General features: G+C 36.2%; 1 protein-coding gene across 2 annotated transcripts in view; it reads right to left on the bottom strand.

Annotated features, from left to right (window-relative positions):
- AGMO (alkylglycerol monooxygenase) overlaps nucleotides 1-26,801 on the bottom strand; it is a 195,169-nt gene that overhangs the window by 71,601 nt on the left and 96,767 nt on the right. For both annotated transcript variants that reach the window (XM_040590914.1, XM_040590913.1), the window contains exons 6-12: nucleotides 23,721-23,787; nucleotides 22,075-22,140; nucleotides 21,891-21,970; nucleotides 20,586-20,720; nucleotides 19,982-20,098; nucleotides 11,630-11,712; nucleotides 10,017-10,122 (exon numbers count right to left, since the gene is read on the bottom strand). In XM_040590914.1, the coding sequence (XP_040446848.1) occupies nucleotides 10,017-10,122; nucleotides 11,630-11,712; nucleotides 19,982-20,098; nucleotides 20,586-20,720; nucleotides 21,891-21,970; nucleotides 22,075-22,140; nucleotides 23,721-23,787 (654 nt within the window). The remainder of the gene's footprint in view (nucleotides 1-10,016; nucleotides 10,123-11,629; nucleotides 11,713-19,981; nucleotides 20,099-20,585; nucleotides 20,721-21,890; nucleotides 21,971-22,074; nucleotides 22,141-23,720; nucleotides 23,788-26,801) is intronic.

Below are 26,801 nucleotides of genomic sequence, written 5' to 3'. Positions count from 1 at the left end.
AGAAAAAAAAAATGTAACAAAAGGGAAAAGAAGGAGAAAGGAAAGTGAAAAAATTGATCTTTTTTACACATTTTATAGTCTGAAGATGCATTTTAATAAGCCTCAATAACCACAGAAGCTAATTAACATGCATGCATATAGTATGGAGTATACATTTGGAATGGACTCAGTTTAGGCCAACACTTCCATTTAAAGTGGAGATGGACCAAGAAGATATTAGAATTAGTCTCCTGAGTGTACCTGGTACTGTACTAGATTGTACTCAGCTGAAGACAACAGAGAACTTAAAAAAATACGTATAGATAAGCCCTGAGTTTTCTGAACAAGGCAACTGTTTAATAAGCTTCACTTGAAAGTCAGGAACAAAAAATGACCAGGAATATAAGCAGGATGATGGTGGCTCTATTCACTGCATAGATAGAGGACAGAAGTGGGGTAAGCCCTTTTATGTATGCACAAAGGCAGGTATCTGCCCTGAGATGTTAAACTCTAACTAGATTGTTTGCAGGCAATGGAAACTGGAGATAGGTATGGAGGCATGTGGATATAAAACAATGCAGTTAATGGCCAGATTCTGCTTCTTAACATCCTGCTTAATTTACACTTTTAACAGTTTCCTAATATCTGACCATTCTTTCTAGCCAACTTACATGAAGCCAACAAGAAGATAAATAAATATATCTAGAGATTTATAGTCACATGCAGATGTACAATGAATTCAGGTAATAGTTAAGGACAACATATAGCATCCTTTGCTCCATGAAATTGAAAATGTTTAAACTAAACCCAGGCATTTTCAACTGTGTATTAGCTTCCAACCAGCAAAATAAACAACCTATTCCAGGCATTTCATGGGCTCCATATGAAGATAAACAAAACAAATTCTGTCAGGACAGATGTGATCACTCTCACTCTCCATAGAGGGTTGCTGCATTATTTTGCCTTAGTTTCAAGTGATAACTAGAGCTTTACACGTACTTTTTTCCCATAACACCTATTTCCAACTTTTAAACATACAAAGTGTTTTGTGTGTTCTGCATTTGGGAATTAGTTGTTAAATATAGCATTTGCTAATCTTCTTTCATCAGGCAATTTTTATTTGGCATTGGCAGGAGAAGGATATTTTAAAACATTCTCTTAGCCTTACGTAATACCTAAATGCAAAAATAAATATAGCATTGTCGCTTTCTTTATATTCCCTGATTCTAAACATCATAGAAAACAGAACTTGCACAAAGGAATGATATAACAAGGCAATAATAATAATAAAAAAAATCACAGCACAGATAATGGCTTGATTTTATCTTACTGATCTATTGCCCACTTTAGGCAGGAGGCACTGGCTGGTTAGAATTTAGCATGCAATTGCCCAGATGTCCTGCACTAGTTTTCAGTCTCTGTGGTTATTTCAGGTGCTGCTAGTAGAAAAACAGAGGCTTGACTTTTACTGTGCTTTTTGTTCTTTGTTTTTCAAGAGAAGCTTCTGAAAAAATAGACTGAGAAAAAGATTATTAATTTTTTTAAATCATCAATTCTAATAAAATATATTCAAGTATATTTTGATTAAATTTCTGCTTTCCTAATTACAGGTATTGATTTGGCTTTCCAATGGCCTATGCTACAGCCCAGTTGTGTGTCCTGCACAGACATTCTGTTCCAGGAATGCTAAGTTTTCACAGCTGCCGTATTCTGCTCACTGTTGCAGAAGTGGGAAGGGACGTTTATGGAAAGAAGAATCTTGTATCTCCATTTTCCTTGCAAGACATATAAATTGAGTAACCCCAGACTGCATGTCTTTTTACATTTGGTTTTTCTCTGTTTAAATCTTGTAAGACAAAAGTATCCAAAATGCTTTAAATACTATGCTGGTTCTTTGTGGTCACCTTATATCTACCAAACCCAGATGTATTCCACACCAGAAATAGCTAGTTTAATTAAAGCTGTCATCTTCTAAGATCTAATTCAATCCCTCAGCCTGTTATGTTGAGGATAAAATTCAAACTAAGCCATCTGCCTTCATGGTCTTTGGAATACAGGTACACTCTCCTCTCTAAGATTAGGACAATTCCCACCTGCAATAGTTTTGGTGGCAGACTTTCTGATTTTGGAAAGAAATCTACTAATCTTGCCTATCAGGTTGTCCTAATATACACATACACAGAGGTGAGCTTGAAAGGCTAAAGACAGCTGGGCTACCAAACACACACACACAGCTGCCGCGTGCGGTGGGGCTGGAAGTCTCCCTGCTCTGAGGGGGGAGCTCAGCACGGTTGGGGACACAGTTTGACATATGCAGAAGGTACTTATGCGTGGATGGGAATCTCAGCAAATAACCCAGTGGATTTCACTCGGGACACAGCAATCATTCATGTCACCCTTGCCCTTAACTCAGAGGTTTCAATATGCTTTATGCTATACTTTTAAATCAGCATGGAATGTAAAATGTATGAGTGTAAACTGAGCAGTAAGCACTGGCACTGTCAAGCATAGGAAACACGAGTCTGCGCCGACTGCCTGCACATCTCCGACAGAATCCATACGTCGCGGGGTCTGTCTGTATGCCTGCCTCTCAATCCAGTGCACACCAGCACTGCTTGTGTTGTGATGCAGAGGTGCCTCTGTGCTTACACAGATAACTAATACTGCAAACAAGGAATTCTCTGAGTACTTCTTCACTAGAATTATTTTTTTAGCCTCTTTAACGGGAGAAAAAGAAATTTAAAAATACTCTACAGATTAGTTTTCCTAACAGTATTAGCTCTGCAGAAAAAATCCAGCTATGAAACATAAACAGGCATTTGTGCATTAACAAATAATAATTAAAAGAAAAGTCAGTTAATACTTTAGTACTGGAACTGCAATTACACAGACAGAAACATCTACCCATGTGGAATATGTCAGTTGTCACCAGAGATTAATATCAGTGAAGCAATTCACTGGTATGGAGATTTCTATTATTATCCATGTGTTATTATGATGTAGAGAAGAATGCAGTTTGATGGGGTTTGTAGCATTACTGGCCTTTAGAAGAATTATGCTTTGACTAATGAACCAAACAAGCCTGCAATGCAAATTAGTAACAACGTGTGAAATGGCACAGTTTCATTTTTACAAAGACACCCTGTGTAACTGAACATTAGTAATTTCATTTGACATGGCTATTACCTTTGAAACAAACATTACATACAGATACAAGCCAATCACTCACTGCTTTGGGCTAAGAAGGGCCAGAAAATAATCTTCACAACTATCAACATGAGTGTTGACAGAACAAGACACAAAATTTCAAACAGCATACATGAATATGTATTTTCTATCTTCAGAGTACACCACCTTTGCTTCCTCGTTGACTGCACGCTTCTGATTTCTATTAAGTATAACTACCTCCTTGTCTTGTCAAGCAATTAAAGTGACAAAAGTAATAGCAGATGCCTCTTTCATAGTTAAAACTACAGCAAGCAGACCATAGCTTGCATTTTATTACAACCACTCTATATAGCCTAATAATTGCAAAGTAATTGAAAAGATCCTGATAATAAACCACCAGTTTACTTTTTTCAGACAAAATAAATATATAACCCAATTCAGGCTTCATTTTAATGACACGTTAGATGGTTTCCAACTTGTCTTGATTTTTGTTTTATTTTATGATTGTAAATAAACCCTGGAAAATTCCTTCCCCGATTTTACCACCTGAAACTGCAGCTGTTGGCTGACACTATCAAAGCCTCGCAATTCTGAACTCACGTGCAAATCTCATCAAGTGCAGACACTTCTAATTGATTCCAGAAGTTTTTCTTTTGCTAAGATCAGCGGGCAGAAGAAGAATAATGAGCAGCTTTTAAGCAGAGGGGGGAGGGTGTTGAGCTTGGGGAGTGGAGATTTTAAAAGCTCCAGCTTGGCTGCTCTGCCAGAAATGCGGAGCAATTTTACGGTCAATTGGCCAGAGCATCTGGAACTATACATCATAGTCTTTAGTTGATGGTGGTGAAGCCGACTCTCAAACTGGCTAAGTCTAAAATCAGTAATGACTCTGCTGTCACACCTAAGTGGAAACTAACTTAATCTACTGCCAGATTTTACTGTGACTTTTTCTAAGGGACATTATTCCCCTTAGGGCAGTTGTCAAGAATATTAAAGGTCCAGTCCCTGGGATACACTGCATGATACAGAGGACTTTTCTGAATGAAGCTAACATAGAAAATATAGATTACAACTCCTGTTTGTTTAATTCCATGTGTGTTGACAAGGCTTTTTATCATAAGGCAGTAGAGTTTCCTTCCATCTCCACCTTCATTTCTAAAATACATTTCAAATACACAAGCCAATCTAGTTAGGACTCAGAGACTGCATAAATGCAGAGGTCATAAATCATAGCACAGGGCATGGAGCTTTCACCTTAATGGAAACCAAATACGGGATATGCTGCTCTTTGAAATGTGGCACAAATGATCATAACGAGGGACTAAGGAAAAAGGCTACAGAGCAGAAAACTATCATTGATGTGGAAATAAGTTCTTATGAGTAAATGTTTGTTTTAAGTCAGTACTCATAAGTCAGTATTCCAACGCTGGTAAATTACACTAAGAAACAAGTGAGGTAACAGCAAGTCTTTGTACGATGAAAGGAGAAATAAGTACTGTGGTAATATATCACATTAAGAGGGACTGCTGTGGAACACAGAATACAGTGCAAATCAGTTCTTTAATAAAGAGATATTATATATTTTATCCAGAGAAATTAGCTGACACATTTATAAGAAACACCAGAATTGCATCAAAGGTCAGAGAAGCAGTCCAATCGGTACAGAATACTGCCTCCAAAACCATTTGGAGCTGCTGCATCTACCAAGTTTAGATACTCTGGAGGGGTAAGTGAACAATTTGACCATAATGAAGTTCACTTCTGCCTTCATTGCTTAAGGGCTGAATTATATCCTGCAGCACAAGATTTTATATGTCTTCCAAAGTTGGTTATATTTCTAACGCACCACATGCTCACATAAAACAGAAAAGAAAACAAGTTATTAATTTAAAATATCACACATGTACACAACCGCTCTTTCTCTCTTTTCCCCAGTGAAAGTTGTCCTAGATTTTTGCCCTTCCAGCCTCTAAATTAATACATGCCTGGCCATCCTTTCATAGACAGGCGGTCCAGGAAGCTGCAGTGCAGGAGAAGGCTGAGTGAAGAGGTTTACTCTCAGATACAATGCCTTCACTGAGACAAAGGTAAAAGACAAGCAAGCACATCAAGACAGATATCTGTATTTCCTCCTCCAGCTTCCTCACTCCTAGCTTCTTAGGAGTGTCCCTCAGTACTGAGCCACAGCCACTATGAAAGTTGGTGAAAATACTTAAAAGAGTTCCAGCAACATGTCAATGGCTCCCATTTCTACTTGCTCCTCATTAGTACTACTGTCAAATAACAGCCAGTGCTCGACCAAAATCAGCTCATGGAATATGCTGGCTGATGCCAAAGCCAAGCAGTCGGATGGAAACACTTTGAAGAGGTGCACCATCATCACAGATTTATTTTTACATATCGTGCCTGCTGAACTGTCACATAACTGAACACACAAGCAATGTTTTCTGCTACCTCCAGGTGGTTAGGAGACTCCAGGCCCAGTCTGACAGAAAGTTATTTGGCTGTAGTAATACACATGGTCATCACGTTACACAGGCATGAAGTAATCAGCCTAAAGAAAACTAACTAGTATAGGATGTGGCAGCATAGATCTTCAAGCAGAAACATGTTAGCTCTAGCTCCTCAGTTTACTATCTAACCAGTCAAATATATCTGCCCCTATCATCAAGGTTTTCAGTGACCTCCACCCAAGAAACAAGTTTCTCAAGGTCTAAACATTTGCTCAAACATCACCAACTTTTTTTTGCTTAAAAACACACACACACAAAACAAACCATGAAAGAACCCCTGCTTCTTTCACCTAGCCATCCATATGAAATACATACAGTGCACAAAACAAAAAATGCATGCTGAGAAATGTGCATTGTTCTGCCTCCCATAAGAAAAAAAAAGGTCACTTTTCTAACTCTGATAACTTCAAATTACTGTCTTGTTTGGAGAAGGAAAGGGCACCAGGAGAGATCCCCCAGGAGCATATCTTGGAAGGACTTCAAATACAGCAGCAAGGAAAACAATATCTTTAAACGATCAGAAAAATAATGTAATTTTCATATGGAACCAAGGCTGGTAACACACAACTTCAAAGTATCAATAAACCAATGTGTACTTACTAGACTGTGGACAATTATCAACCACATTAAGACTGCAGCTTTAGCAAAAGCAAAACTCCTTCGTTCTTACACACCTCTAGCTTAATGTTACTTCCACCTTCCCCGAGCCTCAGGATTAGAAACATTTCTTGCTCCACCACAAGTTACATCTCTTATCTGAAGAAAAATCTTTGGCTGCGTAAGTCGGACCAGCTGGCTAACCCAATTAGCTGGGCAGCAAGGGTAAGAGGCTGGAGCCAGAGGGCAGGACTGCTCCTCATGCTGGAATTGCAATCGTTCGCTGCTTTGCTCACACCCACCCGAGCTAATTTAATGGCAAAATGGGAAAGGCTTGCTCCTTGTTTTCTCTGCTCTTCTCTCACTGCTTTCCTAGTTTTCTCTCATTTCTGTATTTTCTTTCTAGTTTTCACCCAGGTGGCTTTCCTCCCATAGTAGTTCTGATAATTGTCAGACCTTCTTATGAGCTTAATGCAATCATTTCAAGTTTAAATTGCTTATTTTTGCTAATTAGAGTACCCTGCAAATAGTATTGCAAGGATATTTACTTCTGAAATCTTATCTACTCGTTCTAAAATATTCATGAGGAATATGAACATACGGAAAAAACCAGCATATATAGAAACAAGTCATATACTTTCTCACTAATGATTCAACATGCTTTTGGCACAATCAGTCTTGCGCTTATCTTCTGCAATGTGCAACATAAACTTAAGAATGCTAGGACAAAATTATTTGTTAAATTCTAGACACATTGAGTAGTGCCATCATGTTTCTTGCAGTTCATTTTTCTTTATCCCGATGTTCCCCAAAAAGCATAACTTATAGACAAAAAAAATAATCAACAGAAACTCTTTTACATAATGTCATGCACCTATTCCTATTGCTCATTAATATTGGATTGCTAAAGAATTGTTTATTTGGTAACACATAAAGATGATGAGTAAGGAGGACATTATTTAAGTGTATTACAAATTACGAGTACTAGAAATATAATATTAAAAAGATTAGTCTGCTAAACCTAGGTGTATGTTAAAGATGGATATTTACATGAGGCAATCAAAATATTAAATACATATTTTCATTTACACTTCTCAAAAAATGTACGTGAATTTGAAAGCAAAACAGAACAAAGGAAGTTGAAAAGCAAGCAGATAAAAATAACTAGGACATATGTAGCAGAAATATTTAAAATTGCTTATGAGATAGATCTATATTTATGTGCCTCATATTTACGTGCCTCTCAAGATGTTCAAACTTATCTATACTATTATTCTATGGAGGATAGATGACCTGTTCGTTGAACAGAAACAAATTTTAGACTTAATTTCTGATAAAACCTTTTATTTATTTATTTATTTTACTTTCTGGTATTGCTGGTTCAAATTGATCTGGTCAATATTGACCTAAAACTCTAACATTTGAAGACTTTTCAATTGACAAACTGATGAATTGTCAAATCTCTAGCAGTTCCCCTTTGCCCTGAATTTTTTTATCAAAATCCCATCATAACAATATTAACACTTATAAGAACATTGCTATTATTAATCCAGAAACTATAATGCATTGAGGGAAAACCAGATCACTTATATCAAAACAGGGGACCCTTTGAAGTTCCTCACTAATATTTGGACTAGATATAAAGGAGAAATATTTTACAATGAGGGTGGAAAACACTGGAACAGGTTGTGCAGAGATGTGGGGGATGCCCCATCCCTGAAAACATTCAAGGTCAGGTTGGACGGGTCTCTGAGCAACCTGATCTATTTGAAGATGTCCTTGCTCATTGCAGGGGGGTTAGACTAGATGACCTTTAAAGGTCCCTTCCAACACAAACTTTTTTATGATTCTATGATCACAAAATCCATTAATATCATAAACTTGTTGATTTACGATGAAATGTAAGTCTCTAGTGTTGACATACTGGCATTATTCAGAAGCATTATCTAATCTGGTGTCATGGAGAGCAAACGATTCGGACGACACCTATTCTTTCAGCAAGAGAAAACTGTGAGCAAGGTCCTTCTGTTTCCTGTTAAACATGGACTACCTAGTCAGTGCCAAACAAGGGACTAAAAAATGAGTAACGGAGAAGTATAATATAAAGGATAAAAGGAAAAACAATAGACAGAAGAAAGCATAGAAAAGTACAGTAGGGAAGAACTCAAGATGGCAATAAATTTAAAATTTTAATCACTGATACATGTAAAGGACAGAATAAGAGCCATTTTATTTTCTTCATGAAAAAATAGGAAGCTGTATATAGCTATAAACAATAGAAATGATAATCTGATCATTTTCTTCTACTCATTTCTTACTAAGAGACAGGCTTACCTATATGCACACATACACCTATACAAGGCAAGTACATGAATTATATTATTTTTTAAATTGAGAGTGTATCTTTTGACATATAATTCTCCCCAAATGCAGTTAGAATACAGAATAATGCAAGTCTTAGAGCTATATCTCAAGGAGCATAGAATTAATTGCCAAATTTTAGAATTATTTGCTTCAAGGCTATCTACTGTTGTAGGCTATTCAGTAACTAATGAAAACATTTTCCAAATTATATTTAAACAAGTAAAATCCTTAAAATATCTCTGGAGTTCTGGCAGACTTATCAAAGGAATTCAAGAACTGTTTGATTTATACACCAAAGCTTTGACAATGTGACAATATGGGGCGAAACAAACAAACAAACAAAACCCCAACAATTCTTCATTAGTGGCATTTATCTAGCTTTAAGTACTGTCCAATAGTTATTGTTTCCTATCCCAGGTAAAAAGACAAAAGAAAAATTAAAAAGAAAGAAGACCCACAGTAGCATAAGATATTTTCCCATTCTCCTATTACTTGATTCCTTAGAAAAGCAAAAGAACCAGCACCACTAACAGAAAGCTGCAATTAGGAAAATTCCTATAAATTTTGCAGATGTTTCAAGTCCAAGGAACCATTTTGAACTTGGTTTGAGTTTCAATCCTTAATGTTTTGTTTCATTTTTTTCTGGTTTTAAGCCAAAATGTAACTTTCTGGTAACAGTTCTACTAATCTAGCAACCTGTTGATAATTTTGCCAATAATTATCTCTGCTGGTAACCAGCACTTGGTAGCTTGGGAATGTTATTCAGATGAGAATCGTATTAATGATTCAGTGTTACTTAACTCAGATAATATTAAAAGTGTTATTCTGAAATAACAACCATACTGAAAAAAAAAATGGTAGACTAAAAAATGAAAGTCACGAACAGGATAAAAATAAGTCCTAAGAACACATAAGCAACCATATTCAGACCAAAGGTCTGTTTAGTCCAGTATCCTATCTTTGTCAATTGCTAAAAGTCTGTTTCTGAGGTACAGTATAAGTACAGAAGAAATTATTTTATATTTAAGACACTTCCAGCCTCCAAGCATTTTCAGATTTATTCCATGAAAGGTAAGTTAATGAATTCAAATTCAGCAACATATTTCTATTGTTCACTTCAAAGCATATGGCCACTAATATATTATTCTTGCAATAAATTTTAAATATACACTTTTCTGACTTTTTTTCAATGTAAATTGGCATCTCTGTAACAAAATCCAATAATTTTCTTACAAATTAATCATAAGTGAGAAATAAAGAGATAAAAAAATCAATATTCTACTTATACAGGATAATAAAAAAGGAAGCAAAACAAAAAATGTTTAGTGTTTCTGCTTTTTCTATAAAGATAAAACATCTGGTGCCATCAACATAGATGTTTCAAAGTAAATGTCTTACCTCATATGCATAGCCCAAGGAAGAAAACTGACTCCTTAAGTAGCCAAGTTTGTACACACCTACGAAGACTAAGCAACGGGTGATTTCCAAAATTCCTGCTTTGGACCTAGGAATGGGAATTAATTAAGATTAACGTCCAATCTTTGCTTTTTTTGTTAACTTTAGTGAAAAAGAGAATGTAAAAATAGTCTGTGATGTCCTGCACTCACACCAAGCCATGTTTCTTAACCTTATAGTTAAGTTTTTATAGGGTACACCCTACATGGACTTATAACACTGAATTTTCTGGTGGTGAGAATACACATCCTCACAAACTATACCTGAGCTCACACAAATATAGCTGTATATATGGTTATTGTCTTTTGATCAACTGGACAACAGCACAGTTCTGAAAACTGCTACATAAGTAGTTCAGAATCTTTTCATCCATTTTTTGGGGGGTTGGTGGATGGGGTTTTTTTTCCTGTAAATGTTTACCAATTCACATTAACTCCCTAAGTTATACACATCTCTGGCACACTGACAGATTTTCACCTATCCTGAAATGAGCTGTTCAGTCCATACAAGTGAAAGGTATTCCTTTCTGAAAACATAATGAATAACAGGCCCAAAGCAGAACTGACACCTTAACCTCAAAACAAGCTTCTATTCCACATTTCTGCTCTGGCAGGGAAATAGTTTCTTTGTAGGAAACTGAAGCTGCTCTTTACTCTTCTCTAGGGTCACAGTGCCCATATGGGCTACTTCTGTAGCATGTGTCTCACTGGGCTGGTGAATTCAAGAACCAATTTGATTTGATTCCATACTGATTAAATTTAGCCTTAATTCTACACCTTCCTTCACATGATTTTGAGTCTACTCTGAGCTACACTGCATGCTTTTCATACACTGTCGCTGTACCTGACACCTATGGCATGCTACACAGGACTGACAGAACTATGGTTGCAGTCTGATCTTGAACAGCCTTGGGACAGCCTGCAGGTCTCACTGGCCTGCCAGTGTCTCAGACTCAGAGATGTGGACCCAACAACAAATGCAAGCATAGAGTGTGAGTGAGTAGCCCATCCTATAACTTTTCTGCAAGGGACATTATAGATGTTGCCACTAATTGCTATGGGAACACTCCTGGCTTTAGGTGCTGGTTAGCGATGCGTTATTTCCTAGTCAACAGGCAACACACGTATCGCAGCACTCTCCAGACTATCAAGCTGTAACAAGGTCTTTTACCATCTCATACCAGCATACTCTTCATGCCAGTCCCTCTGCTACCTTCTCCTCATCTCAACTCATGCAAGGCCCACTCTCTCTTCTCTTGTTTCTTCCTCTCTGCTTCTTCCTCGGCTGCTCTCTCTCCATTGGCTCTCAACCACTTAACCAGCCACAGCTGCACCTCATCTACATCAGCCAACCCACCGCCCCTGAAGCCAGCCCACAGTTGTATATTATCAATGCTAATTAACCCAGCTTCATTCCACTCACACGTGTGTCTCAGGGTATCTATATTTCTTTATCTATATAATATCTGACACACTTGAGATTTCCATATAGTGATAAACAATGCGGAAGCAGGGGGAGAGAGAAAAAAAAAAAGAAGAGGTATGTTTCTTTCTTGCCTGTTCTCCAAAAGTAGTCCGAAAGAGGTCAGGGACAGAATGATAAAGCCAATTCTCAGGAGAATAGTTCCCTGGGACAACATCTGTTAAAAAGTAGACAAAGCACTCTTTTAGGTTAAATTTCTGAAGAGAAATTGAGTTTTAACAGTATGGTAGCTTCAATTTCTTCAGTGATGTTAGTGCCTGCTTTTAAAGTAATTTGTTACTTTCAATTTTGGAATAAAAAATATTCGTTCTGGATAGCCCACTTACCTGGAGTAACCACCTTTACAGCTGTTTCCTGAATGCTGTATTTCTAAATTAATGTTTAAGATATTCCCTTCTATACTATGTGTTTTCCCAAAGTTACTTGATTCCCTTATGCCTTTACCCAACAGGGGACAAATTCATTTCTAGATAAAAATCCCAGCAGTCTAGTTCTTTTTCTTCTTCTTCTGTTACCAGGTCTTTAAAATAGTCATCTATGATCCCAATGGACACCAAACTCAATACATTGGTGAGAATAAGAATTCACATGACATGACAACATGACCATACTTAAGAAGAAACAAAATTAATGTTGTCCCTTCATGACAACCCAACACTTGGTTCCCAATTCAGCAAAAGTCTTCAACTCATACCATTAACTTCAATGAGACTTAAAACATTTTTAAAAATTAAAATGTGTGTTAATACTTGGGTGAGTACTAGACTGACAATTTATGTCCTTGAAACTCACATTGAAATGATATAAACAAAACTCAGGAAAACAGAAATTATTTTAATTGTGACGCTTGATTTTTTTATTTTCATTTATTAAATATTTTTTGCATTCTACACAGCTGCCTTTGTAAATCAAATATTTAATCAGTGTTTTTGTTCCCTCCCTGACTTCCTTTCAAATATTAGTTTTAAAAAGCCTTTGTTTTTTCATTTAAAAAACAACAAAAAAAAAAAAAAACCCAAGACAAAAATAGTAGGTCTGGCTGAGTTATAGGAATGCCTTCTGGCTTCACTAGCGATAAGGTTTATGAACAGTACCTTGCAGTTCAAGGTTACAGGCATTGGAAAAATAAAATCTATGAATGTCTGCCCTGATTTCAATAAATCCCATTCAGTGACGTGTCCACCTTCCTTTGGTGGTGGCCCCTACCCCTCGAAGAGATCTAAGGTAAGTATCTGTGAGCGTGGGAGGCCACAGGAGGATATTCTCAAGTTTTACAGCTGTGTGAACTTACAGTGCCCATGTTTGCAAAACACATCAAACCACACACTCAGGCTGGGTAGGTTTCTGCTGTTTTTCTGAGGAATCACAAGCACCTACTTAGATATCCTTAACAAAGCTATTGAACAAAGAAAACACAATCCCAGCAATGAGTGAGCTGAACAGCAGCCTCACCAGTTTACAAGCCAGAACACACTTCTCACAAATGACACCTGTCAAGGCACTGTTGTACAGATTTATACCAGGACAGACCAAACTCATTAATGCACTGTTACATCTCCAATATATTCCACTTCTCCTTACGATAAACTTAGAGCACCTCAGACTGATGATTACCACCATCATCCACTTATATATAGACCTTGGAGAAAGGATATTCTGTACGGTTTTCCTTTGCTCTTACCCTGGGCTTCTGCTATCGGCCATGACAGGAGACAGGATATTGAGCTAGATATTGAACCCTGGGGGGACTCAGTACAGCAGTTATGTGTTGAGACTCTTGCTCAAGACAAGAAAGGGAAAATTGCTCTAATGGGCTTATAATCCTTTATCAATGTTTGTACCACTTGGAATACATTTGCAAATTCCAGGTACAAGTTTTAAAATATGCCAATGAAAGACTAAATTGAGGGTCCTCTTTTTGAAAACTTCAGTTTCTAGAATCTAAAAATCCTACAGCTATCCTAAGTTTAAGACTTTCCACTGTTAACATGAAGCCATTTGTTTTGAAGTGACAACATTTTTGGACAGAGCTTTTTTATAAAAATCCGGCACAGACTCTAAGTTTAATAAAATGAGTAGTTCTTAAACTGCTCATCTAGCCACAGTAAGTTCAATTCCTACTTCAGCTTCCTGTAGAAACTGGGTCACACAAAAATTCAAGAAGTGAGCAAAGAAAAACATGATTTGGCACAGACATAAGGGAACTTACCCATAAATTTCTTAGAAATGCTTTTATATGTTTTTCAATGATTGTTACTTGTCAAATAAAGGAGTTTGCCAGGGAACTAGGCCTGGAATTCAAGACTTCCCTCCTTAGAGACTGTCCTCATTTTTAAGCTGGAGAATTACACCTTTTTTTAAACCTAGTCCTTCTGGGCGGGTAGGTCTGATTTTGCTTTGTGTTTCCAGTGCATTGCACTGGCTTCTACAGACTGCCTTAAAAATGTTCCCACAGTGGCAGAGCACTATTCTGAGAAAAGGAACATAAGGTTTTGTATCCCCCTTAAGCAGGAAAGAGAACTGAACATCAAATCCATACTTTAAGCAATTCATGTAATCACTACTTTACAATATATGGCTAAAATCACACTTTATGGAAAATGAATGAACCTGCAGAAGTTTTGAGAAACAAATGTTAACATTTGAGTTCAGGAAGGATTCAGTAGTACCTGCTATTAATGCATAAGGGTGTCTCCAACTTCCAGTTTAAAAAAGCTGCATGATTTTGCACTTTTCTGCCCTCCCTGTGTTTCTGAGCTGGCTAGTATTCTACAACCAGGCACCAAGTCCTAGGCATTTGGGTTTCCTTGTGATTCCAGTTTCAGAAAAATTAGGTTCTGTTTCATTCTACCTTCCTGTAAATACCTTTATTGCAGTGCCTAAAAACTGGTTGTTAACTTAAGTTTTTCCTGTAATCAGTCAAGAGAGAGAACTTTCTGAATGATTCTGTTTCTTACCATCAGCTAGACTGCATGTCTACAGTCTTACTTTGGTCCCTGCACTGAGTTGGGTTTGAATGGATGATAGAAACACTTCTCCATAGCAGATATTTTGGGGTCATATTTTAGTGTTGTTTTCTCTCATAACTTCTACTTTTTTTTTTTTTTTTTCTTCTTTGCTTAAAGATATATTTCACCTGCTCTTTCTAGAAGATGGAAAAAAATATAAAAAATTCTCTTTCAACATATTTTCAGGAAACAATAACAATTTTTATTATTGTTGTTCTATTGATTGACATTTAAATAATGATAAGCTTGATATTAGAGGAACTAATTTGTATTAGAGGAACTAATATTGTAATTCAGACTGCAGCTTCCTCTCCACAAGGAAAGAAAGGACCGAATACAAGAATTTGGAGTGTGACCCTGCAAATTTCTCTTAAACATCTTAGAGAAGATGTGCAAAACTGGATCCTGGAGTTATCATTTAACTGTCCACATTTATCTAACCACAGAAGAAAGAAGTATAGATTAAGAACTTGAAAGGAAATTATTAAGTTGCAGTTCAGTTTTAAACACAGGTTTCCAGTAAAAAAAAAAAAAAAAAAAAAAAAAAGGGAATAGGGATACATTTTAATGTATGTTAGTAAATCAGAAGAACTGAAGCAACCTTATAATTTAGAAAAATCAAACTCAAATGTAAACAAGCCTTTATCTCTAAATGGTTGAAATGCTATACGAGGTTCTTTGGCATAATAACTACCTAAGCCAAGCATAATCATATTTTACAGATTCTGTTTTTCAGGCCAATTTCCACTTCAGACGCTCTCCTACTTGAACGATAACATTTTGAGCACTAGCTGTTTGTAAAACTTCATATGGTCCACTAGCATCTGTGGCCCAGAATGTGAAGGACTGGAGGACTCTAAAGCGCAACCTGCAGAACACAGTTCATTGCAAACTGGCACTATCATCAGATTCACCCAAATGCATGGCACTATAATGCCTGAATAGTGTTGCAGCATCCCACTTTCCAAGTCTTCAGCTTTCTGGAGTGATGAAGGGTGAGGCATAAGGCCTTACTTGGAAGCATGAAGATAGAAGGTGTAAGTTACCATTCACTGTAGATACGTACACAACATTTGCATACAGCAAAATAAAATGTGCTCCCTTATTTGTGTTCCTAGTCAAGGACTATCAAGAAATTTGCAGTGAAATACAGTATGGTACCATTTGGGAAGAACAGCTTTTAGAAAACCAGCCACGTAGCATAAATTTTAGCATTATTAGTTTGCTTCCATAACTTTCTCTTTACAGTTCCAGTGGTATAGTTACATGCTGCCTCAATTCTTTTATTTACTTTCAAACACGTATCACCCTATGAAGTGGATGCTGGCAGCTAAGGCATCCATTTTCTAGGCAATCCTCTACCAAAATCAACAAAATAGTCAGTGGGTTATATCACTAAACTAAACATCATATATTAAATCTACATACGCAAGTTACAGTGTGAAAAGAACGTGTCTTTTACACCTTCATTAGTGCTAGCATCCTTGTTCCACTTAAACATAATATGCATGGATGTATATATAAAATAAATGAGTATTTATATACTGGAGTATTTGTATAAACAAAGAAGCCTGTGGGACCACAGCAGGTTCCCCAATTACAAGACAGCCACAACTTTGCAATGTGATTATTGGCTGCAATCAAACAGAAAAAAATATTTCTGTTGGATTTTGACTTCATTGAAAGCTTTAAAAATACCTTGAAGCCTTAAAAAAAAAGGTGTGTGGGGGTTATAGAATTTGGGAAGAAGTTTACATGGCTTTATAATCAATAGAATACCACAGCATTATTATTTTATGGTTTTTTTAGTAATAAAAAATAGCTCATTTTAACAAAGAAAATGCTTTATTCCAAATATGTATTTACATAAACATTCAAATATTCCAAACTGAGTTTTATATTTCAAAGACGTCAGGTTGTTTTATTCCTTTTGAAGAATAACATGGATGCATTTTCTCATCCTGATGTGTTCAGTGTTTCAGGAGAACTGCTAGGCATGGTGTCAGCATGTTTTTTTAAGTTAATAGATGCCCTGCTGTCATATATAAGACACTTTTGATATTCAAATGAAGAATGCTAACACAGTGCTATGAAATCTGTACTGTTAGGTGTCCTTGTCTGTATGAATTTATTTTAACTTAGAATTCCTAAAAAAAAAATTGTACATTCTTAGCGATATTCCATATACAGTACTTGGTGATATCCTACTGAATGGATGTACTACTTGTGTTCTCAGCTTTCAAGAAATCTACCTTAACCCTTATTACTTTTCATGTAACTGAAACTGCTTGCACATTCCTAGCATTATAAGCACAGCAAAAGTTACAGTACCTATCAACAATGAAAAAGACACTGCAAAATGTGTTTAAGGTAAACTTCACTTTGATTTATGTGACACATGCAGTTCTGGAGCTATGAGATTTTTGCTTTGAACGTACTGCAGTTTTACACTCCTAGCACTCTCTGTGGGACTGATCCAAATCCCATTTCTTCAATGAGCTTTGGATCAGATCTAGATGTGCAGAGCTCAGAAGTAATTTTTGTTCTCTGGATGTAGCGCAGATTGCTATATAGAAAATAACCACTGTACACTCTCTTCTGTGGAAAATATGTATTTGTTCTTTCTTGTTTTCCTCTTTTTGAAGTTAAATACAGGTCATTCAGACTGAAGGTATATGGTTGCTCTTTATGGATAGAGAAATTTAACACTTCTGCGGAGCATGAGACTAAACACTGAGCAACTGTAATCACTTGAGAAATGCAATAGCTGTGTGCTGTGTCTTATGGCTATTATGAAATGGAACTTATACCTAAAAATGAGGAAAACAGTTAGCTTTCTCCATTTATGGAGCTATGCCACAGTTATGACATAATTCATAGCCAGACAGAAAGTTCCAGTTGTATCCATAGACATTTCATAACTCAGGGTAGTGGAAAACTGATATTGAAGAAAGACTTTTGCCAAGTAAAGTTACTCATACACAAGCTTCCTTCTCATGACAGCTTCCCCACTGTACTGCAGAGCAATGCTGGAACTCTGCCTTGGGACCAGCACTTTCTACGCCCACGCTGAGGTTTATGCCCTGAGATGAGGTGCTTCTAGTCCCCTGTGCTCTCCTTCTTATCCTTACTACCTTATTACCCTGCAATTTTTTGCAGAGAATTTTCTGGTTGTTTTTCTATAAGAAGTTCATAAATGGTGGATCTTCAAGATATTTCCTCCATGACTGAAAGAATTTAATGATCATCTGGAGCTCGGGTGCATTTCTCACATTCCCTTATTACTTATTCTTAAACAGCTGCAGTTATCAGCAGAGAAAACAATTCAGATCACTCATTTTTCCTTCCTTGACCAGAAAAAGGCAAAAAGAGAAAAGAATAAAATAGGAAAAAACTCATGAGCAGACTCCTTACTTCTTGCCACTAAAAGCAACAGCAACAAAGTAAAAAACCAAAAAACCAACCAACTGAAAAAAAACACAGTTTGATCCCTATGCAAATATGACTTTCTTCTGGTATGTGGGAATCTAGAAGCATATCCGGAAAATCTTGCAGAGGCTTTTCTCAGTATAAGAACATTGGCAATAATTTATACTCTATATCTTGTATACATTGGCAGTATTTACCCTTACCTTTGGCTTAATTTCCTGTCCTCAGAAATTACTTAGAATAGACTAAGCCTCAGATGATTTAGTAATCTCTGAATTCCCTGCTGTTGCAGTGTGACCCTTTATAGAGGTAAACACTGTGTAGAGTAACTTAATCAGACCAGTATGCCCTAGGTAGCTTTTATATTATATCAGGAATTCTACATAAAATACTTACCCTTTAAACTCTTCTCAAAAATTGTATCACTCTACTAGTCTGATGGGCTACTCAGAATACATCTAACAACAAATGTGAAAAAAAGGGCTGTTATCAGCTATTATATGCAGAGCTGTCAGAGCTGATATAGGCCTGCTGCCACATATACCAAGATATTATTGCAGGCAGAGTCCCTCTCCTGCCCTTCTTGCCCTGGGATGCGAAAGGGAAGTCCAAGTCGGAAGACCAAAATGGCAACATTCCGACTAGATTTCTGACAGCTTTGAAATAGCTTAGCAGTCCTCTGGAATCCTTCACAGATAGCCACATTCAGGCACACAAAAGAAACTTATTTCTAGACATCTGCCTCTTGGCTGGACTCAGACACGTTGGTCATGGGCAAAGGCATCGGGGTGCAGTGAGAGGGGCTGCTCCTGAGGAAGGGGCAGGGGGCCAGTGGCAGCCCGTGAACAGGACAATGGCCCCAGCAGGAAGGGTGCTGTCCCGCAACATCCATCATGGTGGGCAGGGGACAGTAACCACTGCTGGCCAAGGGTCAGATCGCTGGGTGAGCGTGGCAGGACATCGCAGGTTCACAGGCAGGTGGAGGCTGAAGAACCCAGCAGGGCCCTTGGCACCCTGACAGCAGGCCTGTGGCAACGTGGATGACACACACACGCCCACCCCAAGACTGCTCTTTAACCCAGGAGGTCTTAGAAAGGGTTTAAGAAGGCAGCAAAAGCACATTTCATCAAATTGAGACTTTTCTTCCATTTTGATAGGTCTTTGACTGATTTGTGGGAATATTAGATGCATTAAAATTACACTTCATAACTAGATTTTAGCTTTAGTAAAGTAGAAAGAGTTGTCAAGGAAACAAGAATGAAAAGGAGGCTGGAAGGGTGTGAATCCATGGAAGCAGTTAATCTCTCACTTCTTGTAGGTGGAGATGGCCTTGTAGTTCACCTTCAGAGACTGCCAAGTACCCATAGAGGACACACATCATGTTACCAGGGAGATCCCATCAGTCTAAACATGAGGTGGTAAACACGTGCCTCTCCTTGCTATATTTCTTTCAGTGCTGCTACATTTTTGAGAATGGAAGAAGGCTTTGCCCTAAGTTTGTGCTCCTCCAGCTCTGTCAAGTTCTGACACCAAGCTTCCCACCTGCAAGCACTGTAAGACCTTTGCAATCTTCCTTATAAAGCTTGGGCATTATTGGCATCTAACAATATGGCCAACCTTGACATCGTAAAACCTACAAAGTTTCAGGTCTGAGATATGAGGTCCTAAAAACCGAAGCAGACACATACGTCATCTATGGAACATTCGGATTTAATTTCATTGCTTAACTGAAGCATATTCATCTTTAAATAATTAATATGCTATTTAATATTGTTTAATAATATCAAACATTATGTGTTTAATATCACATAATTATATGATTAGCCATTTATGTTGATACTTTTTACAGAATTAAATTATTATTGTAATAGTTTAAACGAGATATGAGTCAGGCTGTAGAGCCTTACTCAATGCTTTATTATTTAAACATGTTGTTGTCATGTTCCTGTTAGCATCAGATGCTATTTCATAAAGACAGGAATTACTTACAGTCACAGTAGCAAGAAGTTCAGTATAGAAGTCCACTATTACAGCAAAATGTACAACTGCATAGCAATTGAGATAAGCCGGTACACTTGGATTGAAGGGAACTTCTTTTCCAGTGATCTGTATGAAGCAAAACAGCCTTCAACAGTAACCTGCTCCAACCTGTTATTCCTTAGTATTCTTTATACTTCCAAACACAGAAAAAGATTAAGGAACATAGGTAGCTGCACAAGATAACCTACTATAAAACTTATCTGCTCTCTAGTGTGAGACAGAGTTTGAAGTGAGAGAGAGAGAGAGAGAGTGTGTGTGTGTAAAGGAAAAAGAGAAATTACAATATTCTATAGAACAATTTTGAAAATCTCTTCAGGAAATGAATAATGAAAAGATACATAAAAAATATTTTTTCCTTCAAATTAAAAGAAAAAAATCTAGCTAAAACATTAATTTCCTTCAGTTTCTGTTTCCATTTCATCTTCCCCTATGCTTTATGACTGCTAATTTGCTAATTTAAAATAGCATGTGTAGAGTTTTTAACATTGATTCAGTAGCATAAAGAGGTCCAAGTAAATTACACAAAACTGAAAGCCTGTAAAGTTCTATTTACCACTGGGATTTCCTCAGGAAGGCCAAGTCTAGGTTTGCCTGGTCCCCAGCCTGGCCCTTTAAATATGACAGAAAGCTTACTGCAGAATCCAGGTGTGGCCCAAAATGTGTTCCAAATATGAGCCAAGGGACGTAACTGAAAAATACCCAAAAAACCAGCAAGTAATTTTTCATTGTTAGTAAAATAAAATTTAATAAAACATTGTATGTTATTCAGTTTTAGCTCTCAAGTAAATAATTTTTCAAAGTCTCCGAAGAGAATAAATTAGGAATAGATGAAGACAGTCAGAAGTTCAGAAAACCTGACTAAAATAGGCAGGAGCCATATCAAGCCCTTGGTTTATAGTGAGGATTACAATGACTTCTGCCCAGAGGAAAATCTCTCTCTCCTGTAATCAATCCAGAGCATTTAATGGTATATTGTATAGCTGTATCTATGGTAGTTTTAAACTAAAATGTGGTTACTGGCACCTTGACATGACACACATTCAAATAACTAAATTACTTATCCGACTGGCATGGATATAATTGCACAGGCTGTGGCCATCCTTCCAGTTTCCAGCCCAGACACCTCTGCAGATAGAATTTTTCATTCTTTGAGATGCCTCCTTGGGTGAAAAGTCATGAAAAGTGAACAGGGACTTCAATACTCCTCAGTCCCTGAGGTTTTTACAGAGAATTTTTATCCTGTTTAAGTGAAGCCTGAACCAATAAATCCAAGCACTGCACTAAGTACTTTTTCTTCTTTTTTTGTCGTCTTCTTTTCTTTTTTTCCTTTTTTCCTTTTTTTAAAAATAAAAAACTATATTCAACCTGTTCTGGAGGTTTTTGTTGAAACCATGATAGCTGATATATAATACTGTCAACACAAATCATTCTGGAGTACCTTGAAGAGCAAATATGCAGAAGTGATAAAAATACATAAGATATTATACCATGGGATTATTGATGAAACAGCAATCTTTAGAGAAGACAAACAGATGAAACATATATTTTTGTCTGTGTTTCACTGCATACTGCTCTGCATATGGCAAAATGGACACAATTCAGTCCATGGCCTATTATATTGCCATTGTAATTAGTTAATTTTACTGTGCTGTATTTTCATGATGACTGTAAGCCCTGCACATGCTCAATGCAGTGAGTAGAAATAATTGTTTTGTAATGAAACACTGAAGAAATTGTAGATAATTTAATTGACTGTGCAGCAATGCAAGGATGGCCTCAATCGTGCCCAAGAGAGGAGTTTCTTTTGAATTTGAGTGCCTGTTGTAGATACCAGAGTTGGTGATACAAAGTATAGCACCTGAAGCATGATGGGATTGAATGAATTTACTGGATGTGTTAAACCATATACAACTTTTGCATCTTCTGCCTCAAATGTTCCTGATGGAAGAAGAAAAAAAGAACAACCAACAATCAAATTCAAGAGCATATATATTCTTGACACACTAACTAGACATAAGAGACAGCAGGTTTTTTCAACTTACCAAATATCCTGTCCCAAATAATAAGTGTGCCTCCATAATTTTTGTCAATGCAGTAAGGATTTCTACCTGTAATAAAAATCATTTATGAGACTAGTAATTGCATGTATAAGAATACATGCAACTGAATTACAAAGGGAAATCATCATTAGCATCAATTTATAATCTCAAAGGGAAATCATAATTACCATCAATATAAAGTCTAAAAATAATTTTAGAAGGTTGCTAACCCACCACTCCTTATGCATCTACAAAATTTCTTTTTTCTTACTAGGCTTATTGATCTCTTTCTACTCAGATTCAACATACAAAACAAATGTGTCATAACCAAAATTTCTGTTGAACAAATGTATTCATTTGGAGACTAGATTAAATTCAAAATAGATTTATAGACAAACTAAAAAGCAAACAAAAAATCATTTCACCAGTTTATATCTAAGAAAATATATGCTAAATACATTTATACATAATCATTAATGGCTTTCAGCTGCCCCTATCTTCTATGCCATATGTCTGATCCTGCTTTCATTATTATTAAAGGAAAGGTGATCCTCCTGTTTTCTAGGGAGTATCTTTGTATATAAGTTGTCCTATCAAAACTATGACCGAAGAAAAATTGATTACATGTCCTCAAGTTTGTGGAGATTGTCTGGAGCGACTGTACAACACCTGATCGGCTCCAGAGTGATTCTGCTTAACTCCAATCAGGATCAGAGGATTAGTTTGGATTTACAGCAAAGCAAATAAGAGCAGAGTGTCTCCCTCCAGGATTACCAATACTTGTGCAAATTTTAAGGATTAGAAACTCACAGCACCACAGCCTTTTTAAAAAGTCTACACAGTGCCATAAACACTTTACACATGAAGGATATAATAAATATTAATAACATCCTCTGTAACAACTGCATTTGAGTCTGTTTCAAATTATTTTGTTCTTCTATTCCCCTATTATTTTTTCACTTGTTATCTCTGCATGCTGAAGGAGCCAAGGGCATCTATGGAATCCACTTTTATTACTCAGATATGCTCATGACATTTTTCAGCCTGTCATATAGTTATTAATCAGATTTACATATGTAGTATAGTATTGAATGCCTCTATGGATGAAAAGTCAATCATAATGGATTTGTGTTAAGTGATATTTTTCAATAATTCAGACATTTGAAACCAAGCTCCTCTAAAACAGTTCTTCTTCTAGAAGTTCTTCCAGAAAGTAACCGTGTTTTTTCACAGTTTCAGTGCTTGAATTTGAATGCTAAAGCATCGTAGTGATTGACAAGTTGATGATGTTTTAGTAGTCAGGGAAGGGTAAAATATTTTCCTATCACTTTTCACGTTTACAAACATAGAATCGTTTTGCTCAAAGTCTTCAAATTATTTTATGTTATCCCGGATTAATTTCTGCTCAATAATTAGTCTTAAACATAAAAATTTAAAAAGTTAAAATTCAATGTAAATTATAAAGAAGTTTTTTAAAATACTGTAAAATTTCTAACTGAACAAGGACTATTTTTGAAGTAATGATCAAAATTAAAATATTTCTGTAAAACTAATTTTACGATACACTTTTAGTACTTTATTATTATTATACAAATAGTGATCATGAGAAAAAATACACTGAGGAATAAGAGGTTACAATTTTAGCTTACCATGATGAACTCTGTGATGACTGGGAGTATTAAGAATCCACTCCAGAGGCCCAAGGCTGGTGATAACCTTACAAAAAGTAGTGTTTCAATGAATTTGAAAACATTGTATAAAATAAAAAAGGAAGAGGGAACAGAGGTGGAGGAAATGCATGAAGAGGATGTTCACCTTAAGGAGAACTGCATAAAAAGAAAAGAATGCAATTTCTTTGCTAGAACCATTTCACTATATTACAAGAATTTTCATGAAAAATTGAAATTTAGTAAAATGCAAGTTAAAAAATATATTTCTTTTTTTGATCCAGCAGCATATTTTCTTCTGATTTTTATTATTAGTGTGAATCTGTACAGATTATTTCAGTCACATTTTTTTACCCGCATCCATTGGCAGTGCTTGGGATCCAGTGTAATTCTAAGATCCCAGTTACATGAAATCTTTACATCAACAAATGACTGGCACTAATGCAGAAATAAGTATGTCTTCCTCCTTCAGTCCCTTTGATTGCTTGTTCCTTCTATCAATACCCTTCTACTCCAGCACAAACGCAGTAACACAACAAACCTGATTAGGGAACTGATGCAAGTTAAACCTAATTTTGTTTTGTTTTTCTAAATTAGTTTAACTGGATCAGTTCCTGAATCTGATCCAACGTATGGTCACAAATACACCAGCATGAGTCAGAGGCATTAAAAGAAAGTAGATTAGCATAAATTCATAGCGGAGCTGTGATCTAAGGCAATGATTCACCAGTACAGAAAATCCAGCCTTCATCATTTTAGTACTAGACCAAAAATGACATAAAGTGTTGATTTCTATAAACTTACCCTAATATTTCAAACTTTGTCAGAAAATGCTAATTAATTTTGTATCAGCGGGGTTTATGCTAAATTAGATACTCTCCTATGTTGTGAAGCCAGAGGAAAGGCAGCACTAACTTCAAAGGTGCTTTAGTTTTTAGCTCAGCAGAAGTGTGTGGATATCCAGATAGAGCAGCCATTGCTTAATCCCAAACACAAAAACATCAATGACAAATAGATGCAATCACTGGGTGGCCAAAAAGAATTTCTGGTCAAAATGTATCCTAAAATGGTATCCATTCACCATGTCTGATAATGACCATAGTATCTTGCAATTAAAAGGAAGGGGGTGGGGAGAACAGCTAAATAAAAATGCTTAGACATTAAGAAACAAAACCCAGAACATGTAACTTTGTCTTTTACAGAAGTCAATTAGTAAATTTAATACTTATACTGCCAAAATGGGTGATCTGCAATATTGTAGTAGAGATAATATTGGCAAACAACACATTCAGTAGAGAGGCAGAAAGTCATTACTCATGAGAGCAAGCCTATTCACATAAATAACTAAACATACGAGGCTATTTATTAATTTAAGGTTTACAGAATGAAGTCCTAAAATATGCCAGGTCTATTTCTTTTTAATTCAGACTTGTGCAAGTAAAAGTAGATCTGGACTCAAAAAGTAGATGCTGGACATTCTTCAGATGAACTTAAATTTTCATTAATCAGGCAAATACTACAATAAAAGGAATAAAAAAAAAAGGTTCCTTTTTTTTTCTTTAACAACAGCTAAAAGAGTTTCTACTTAATATGTTAAATACAGCATTTCTGTAATTAAACAAGTATAGAAATGAGAAAATTCTTCAGATAAAGAGAACTGTAACATTTGGAGCATCTGTCTCATAATCCTGCACACACTTGACTGGAAAAGCAGAATACTAGGACGTTTGTTTTGTTTTGTTTAACTCAGAAGCCAAGGACAACATAAGTAGGAACATTTCTATTTCTCAGTTCTGCTTCAAAATATGTTCAAGTCTGAAAAGACCACCTAAAGGTGAGAAACAGTTCATCATTCATACTAGCTTAATTTCCCACCTTTCTCAAGCAGAAAATTTCATTGTTTTAAGATATGTGAGATGTGACCACTAAATTAATTTAATCTAAGTCAAATGTCTTGAACTGCAGCCCAGTACCTGAAAGAGCAGTGATTTATCTATTAGACCTACTAATAGACCACACCTAACTTTGATCCCCTTGGTTTTAGTCTATTTTTAGCTCAATATTTGAATTTTTTTTATGAAAATAAACCAAAACTGCACTAGGAGAGAAGGGAATCACTAGGAACAGCAGTATTCACTTTTAGCCTACAGGTGGATTATAATAAAATGGCCTCAGAATGAATGCCTTCAATTTTTCAATATCCAACTGATTAAATTCATATTTTAAATTTAAAATGCATCCATTTCAAAGTCTATATAATACATCGATATGCTAAAGTAGAGCTTTGTCTCTTGGGGCTCCCTAAGGACCTCAGGAATTTATGTAAAATTTTAAATAAATACTTCTGACTAATCCTAGAGAAAGTATTTTCTTTGGAAAATGAAATCTCTCATACTTTAAAATAGTTTTTTTGGGGGGGTGATGACATTTACAAATCTACTGAAATATGTTTTCTGCAGCATAATCAGTGATTGATGCCTGAGCCTACTTCAATTAGTTCTTCAGCCAAGGTTACCTCCATTGCAGTCATACTAGCCATACGTTGATGGAAACATCATCTGAGATAACAATTATAACCACATGACTTTTAAGCTCAGAGGTGGTAAAGAACTCTGTACCTGACCAAGCGAAAATCCAACATGCTGAAATTAGCAATCCATAAATCAACACTTTGGCTAAAACACTTCAAAACTATTTTTTCACCACATATTCAAAATGGTAAAGGGTGCTATTTCTAGAAACTTCCTTTTCTATCAGTAAGTTTATGTATTTAGCACATTTCTAAAACAGAAAAAAACTGTTGTCAGACGAAAACTTTTGGTGCCAAAAATTTTATCAATATTTTTTAAATGTGTATTTCATAAATATATGCATATATCATTCCAACAAACAGAAGCTTATCACCTCTGGAAAGCCAAATTTTGAAGGCTCCTGCAGCACCACATGGCAAAGAACATATTATCATCATCATCATCATCATCATCATTATTATTATTATTAGTTTTTTTGATTTCTTCAATATTCTGCCATTTTACCGGGGCAAAACTCCTATAAGCAGATCTT

This window comes from Falco naumanni, chromosome 4, assembly GCF_017639655.2.
Source record: "Falco naumanni isolate bFalNau1 chromosome 4, bFalNau1.pat, whole genome shotgun sequence".
Taxonomy (NCBI): Eukaryota; Metazoa; Chordata; class Aves; order Falconiformes; family Falconidae; genus Falco; species Falco naumanni.
Note: the sequence above shows the minus strand (reverse complement) of the source record. Positions and strands in the feature narration are given on the sequence as shown.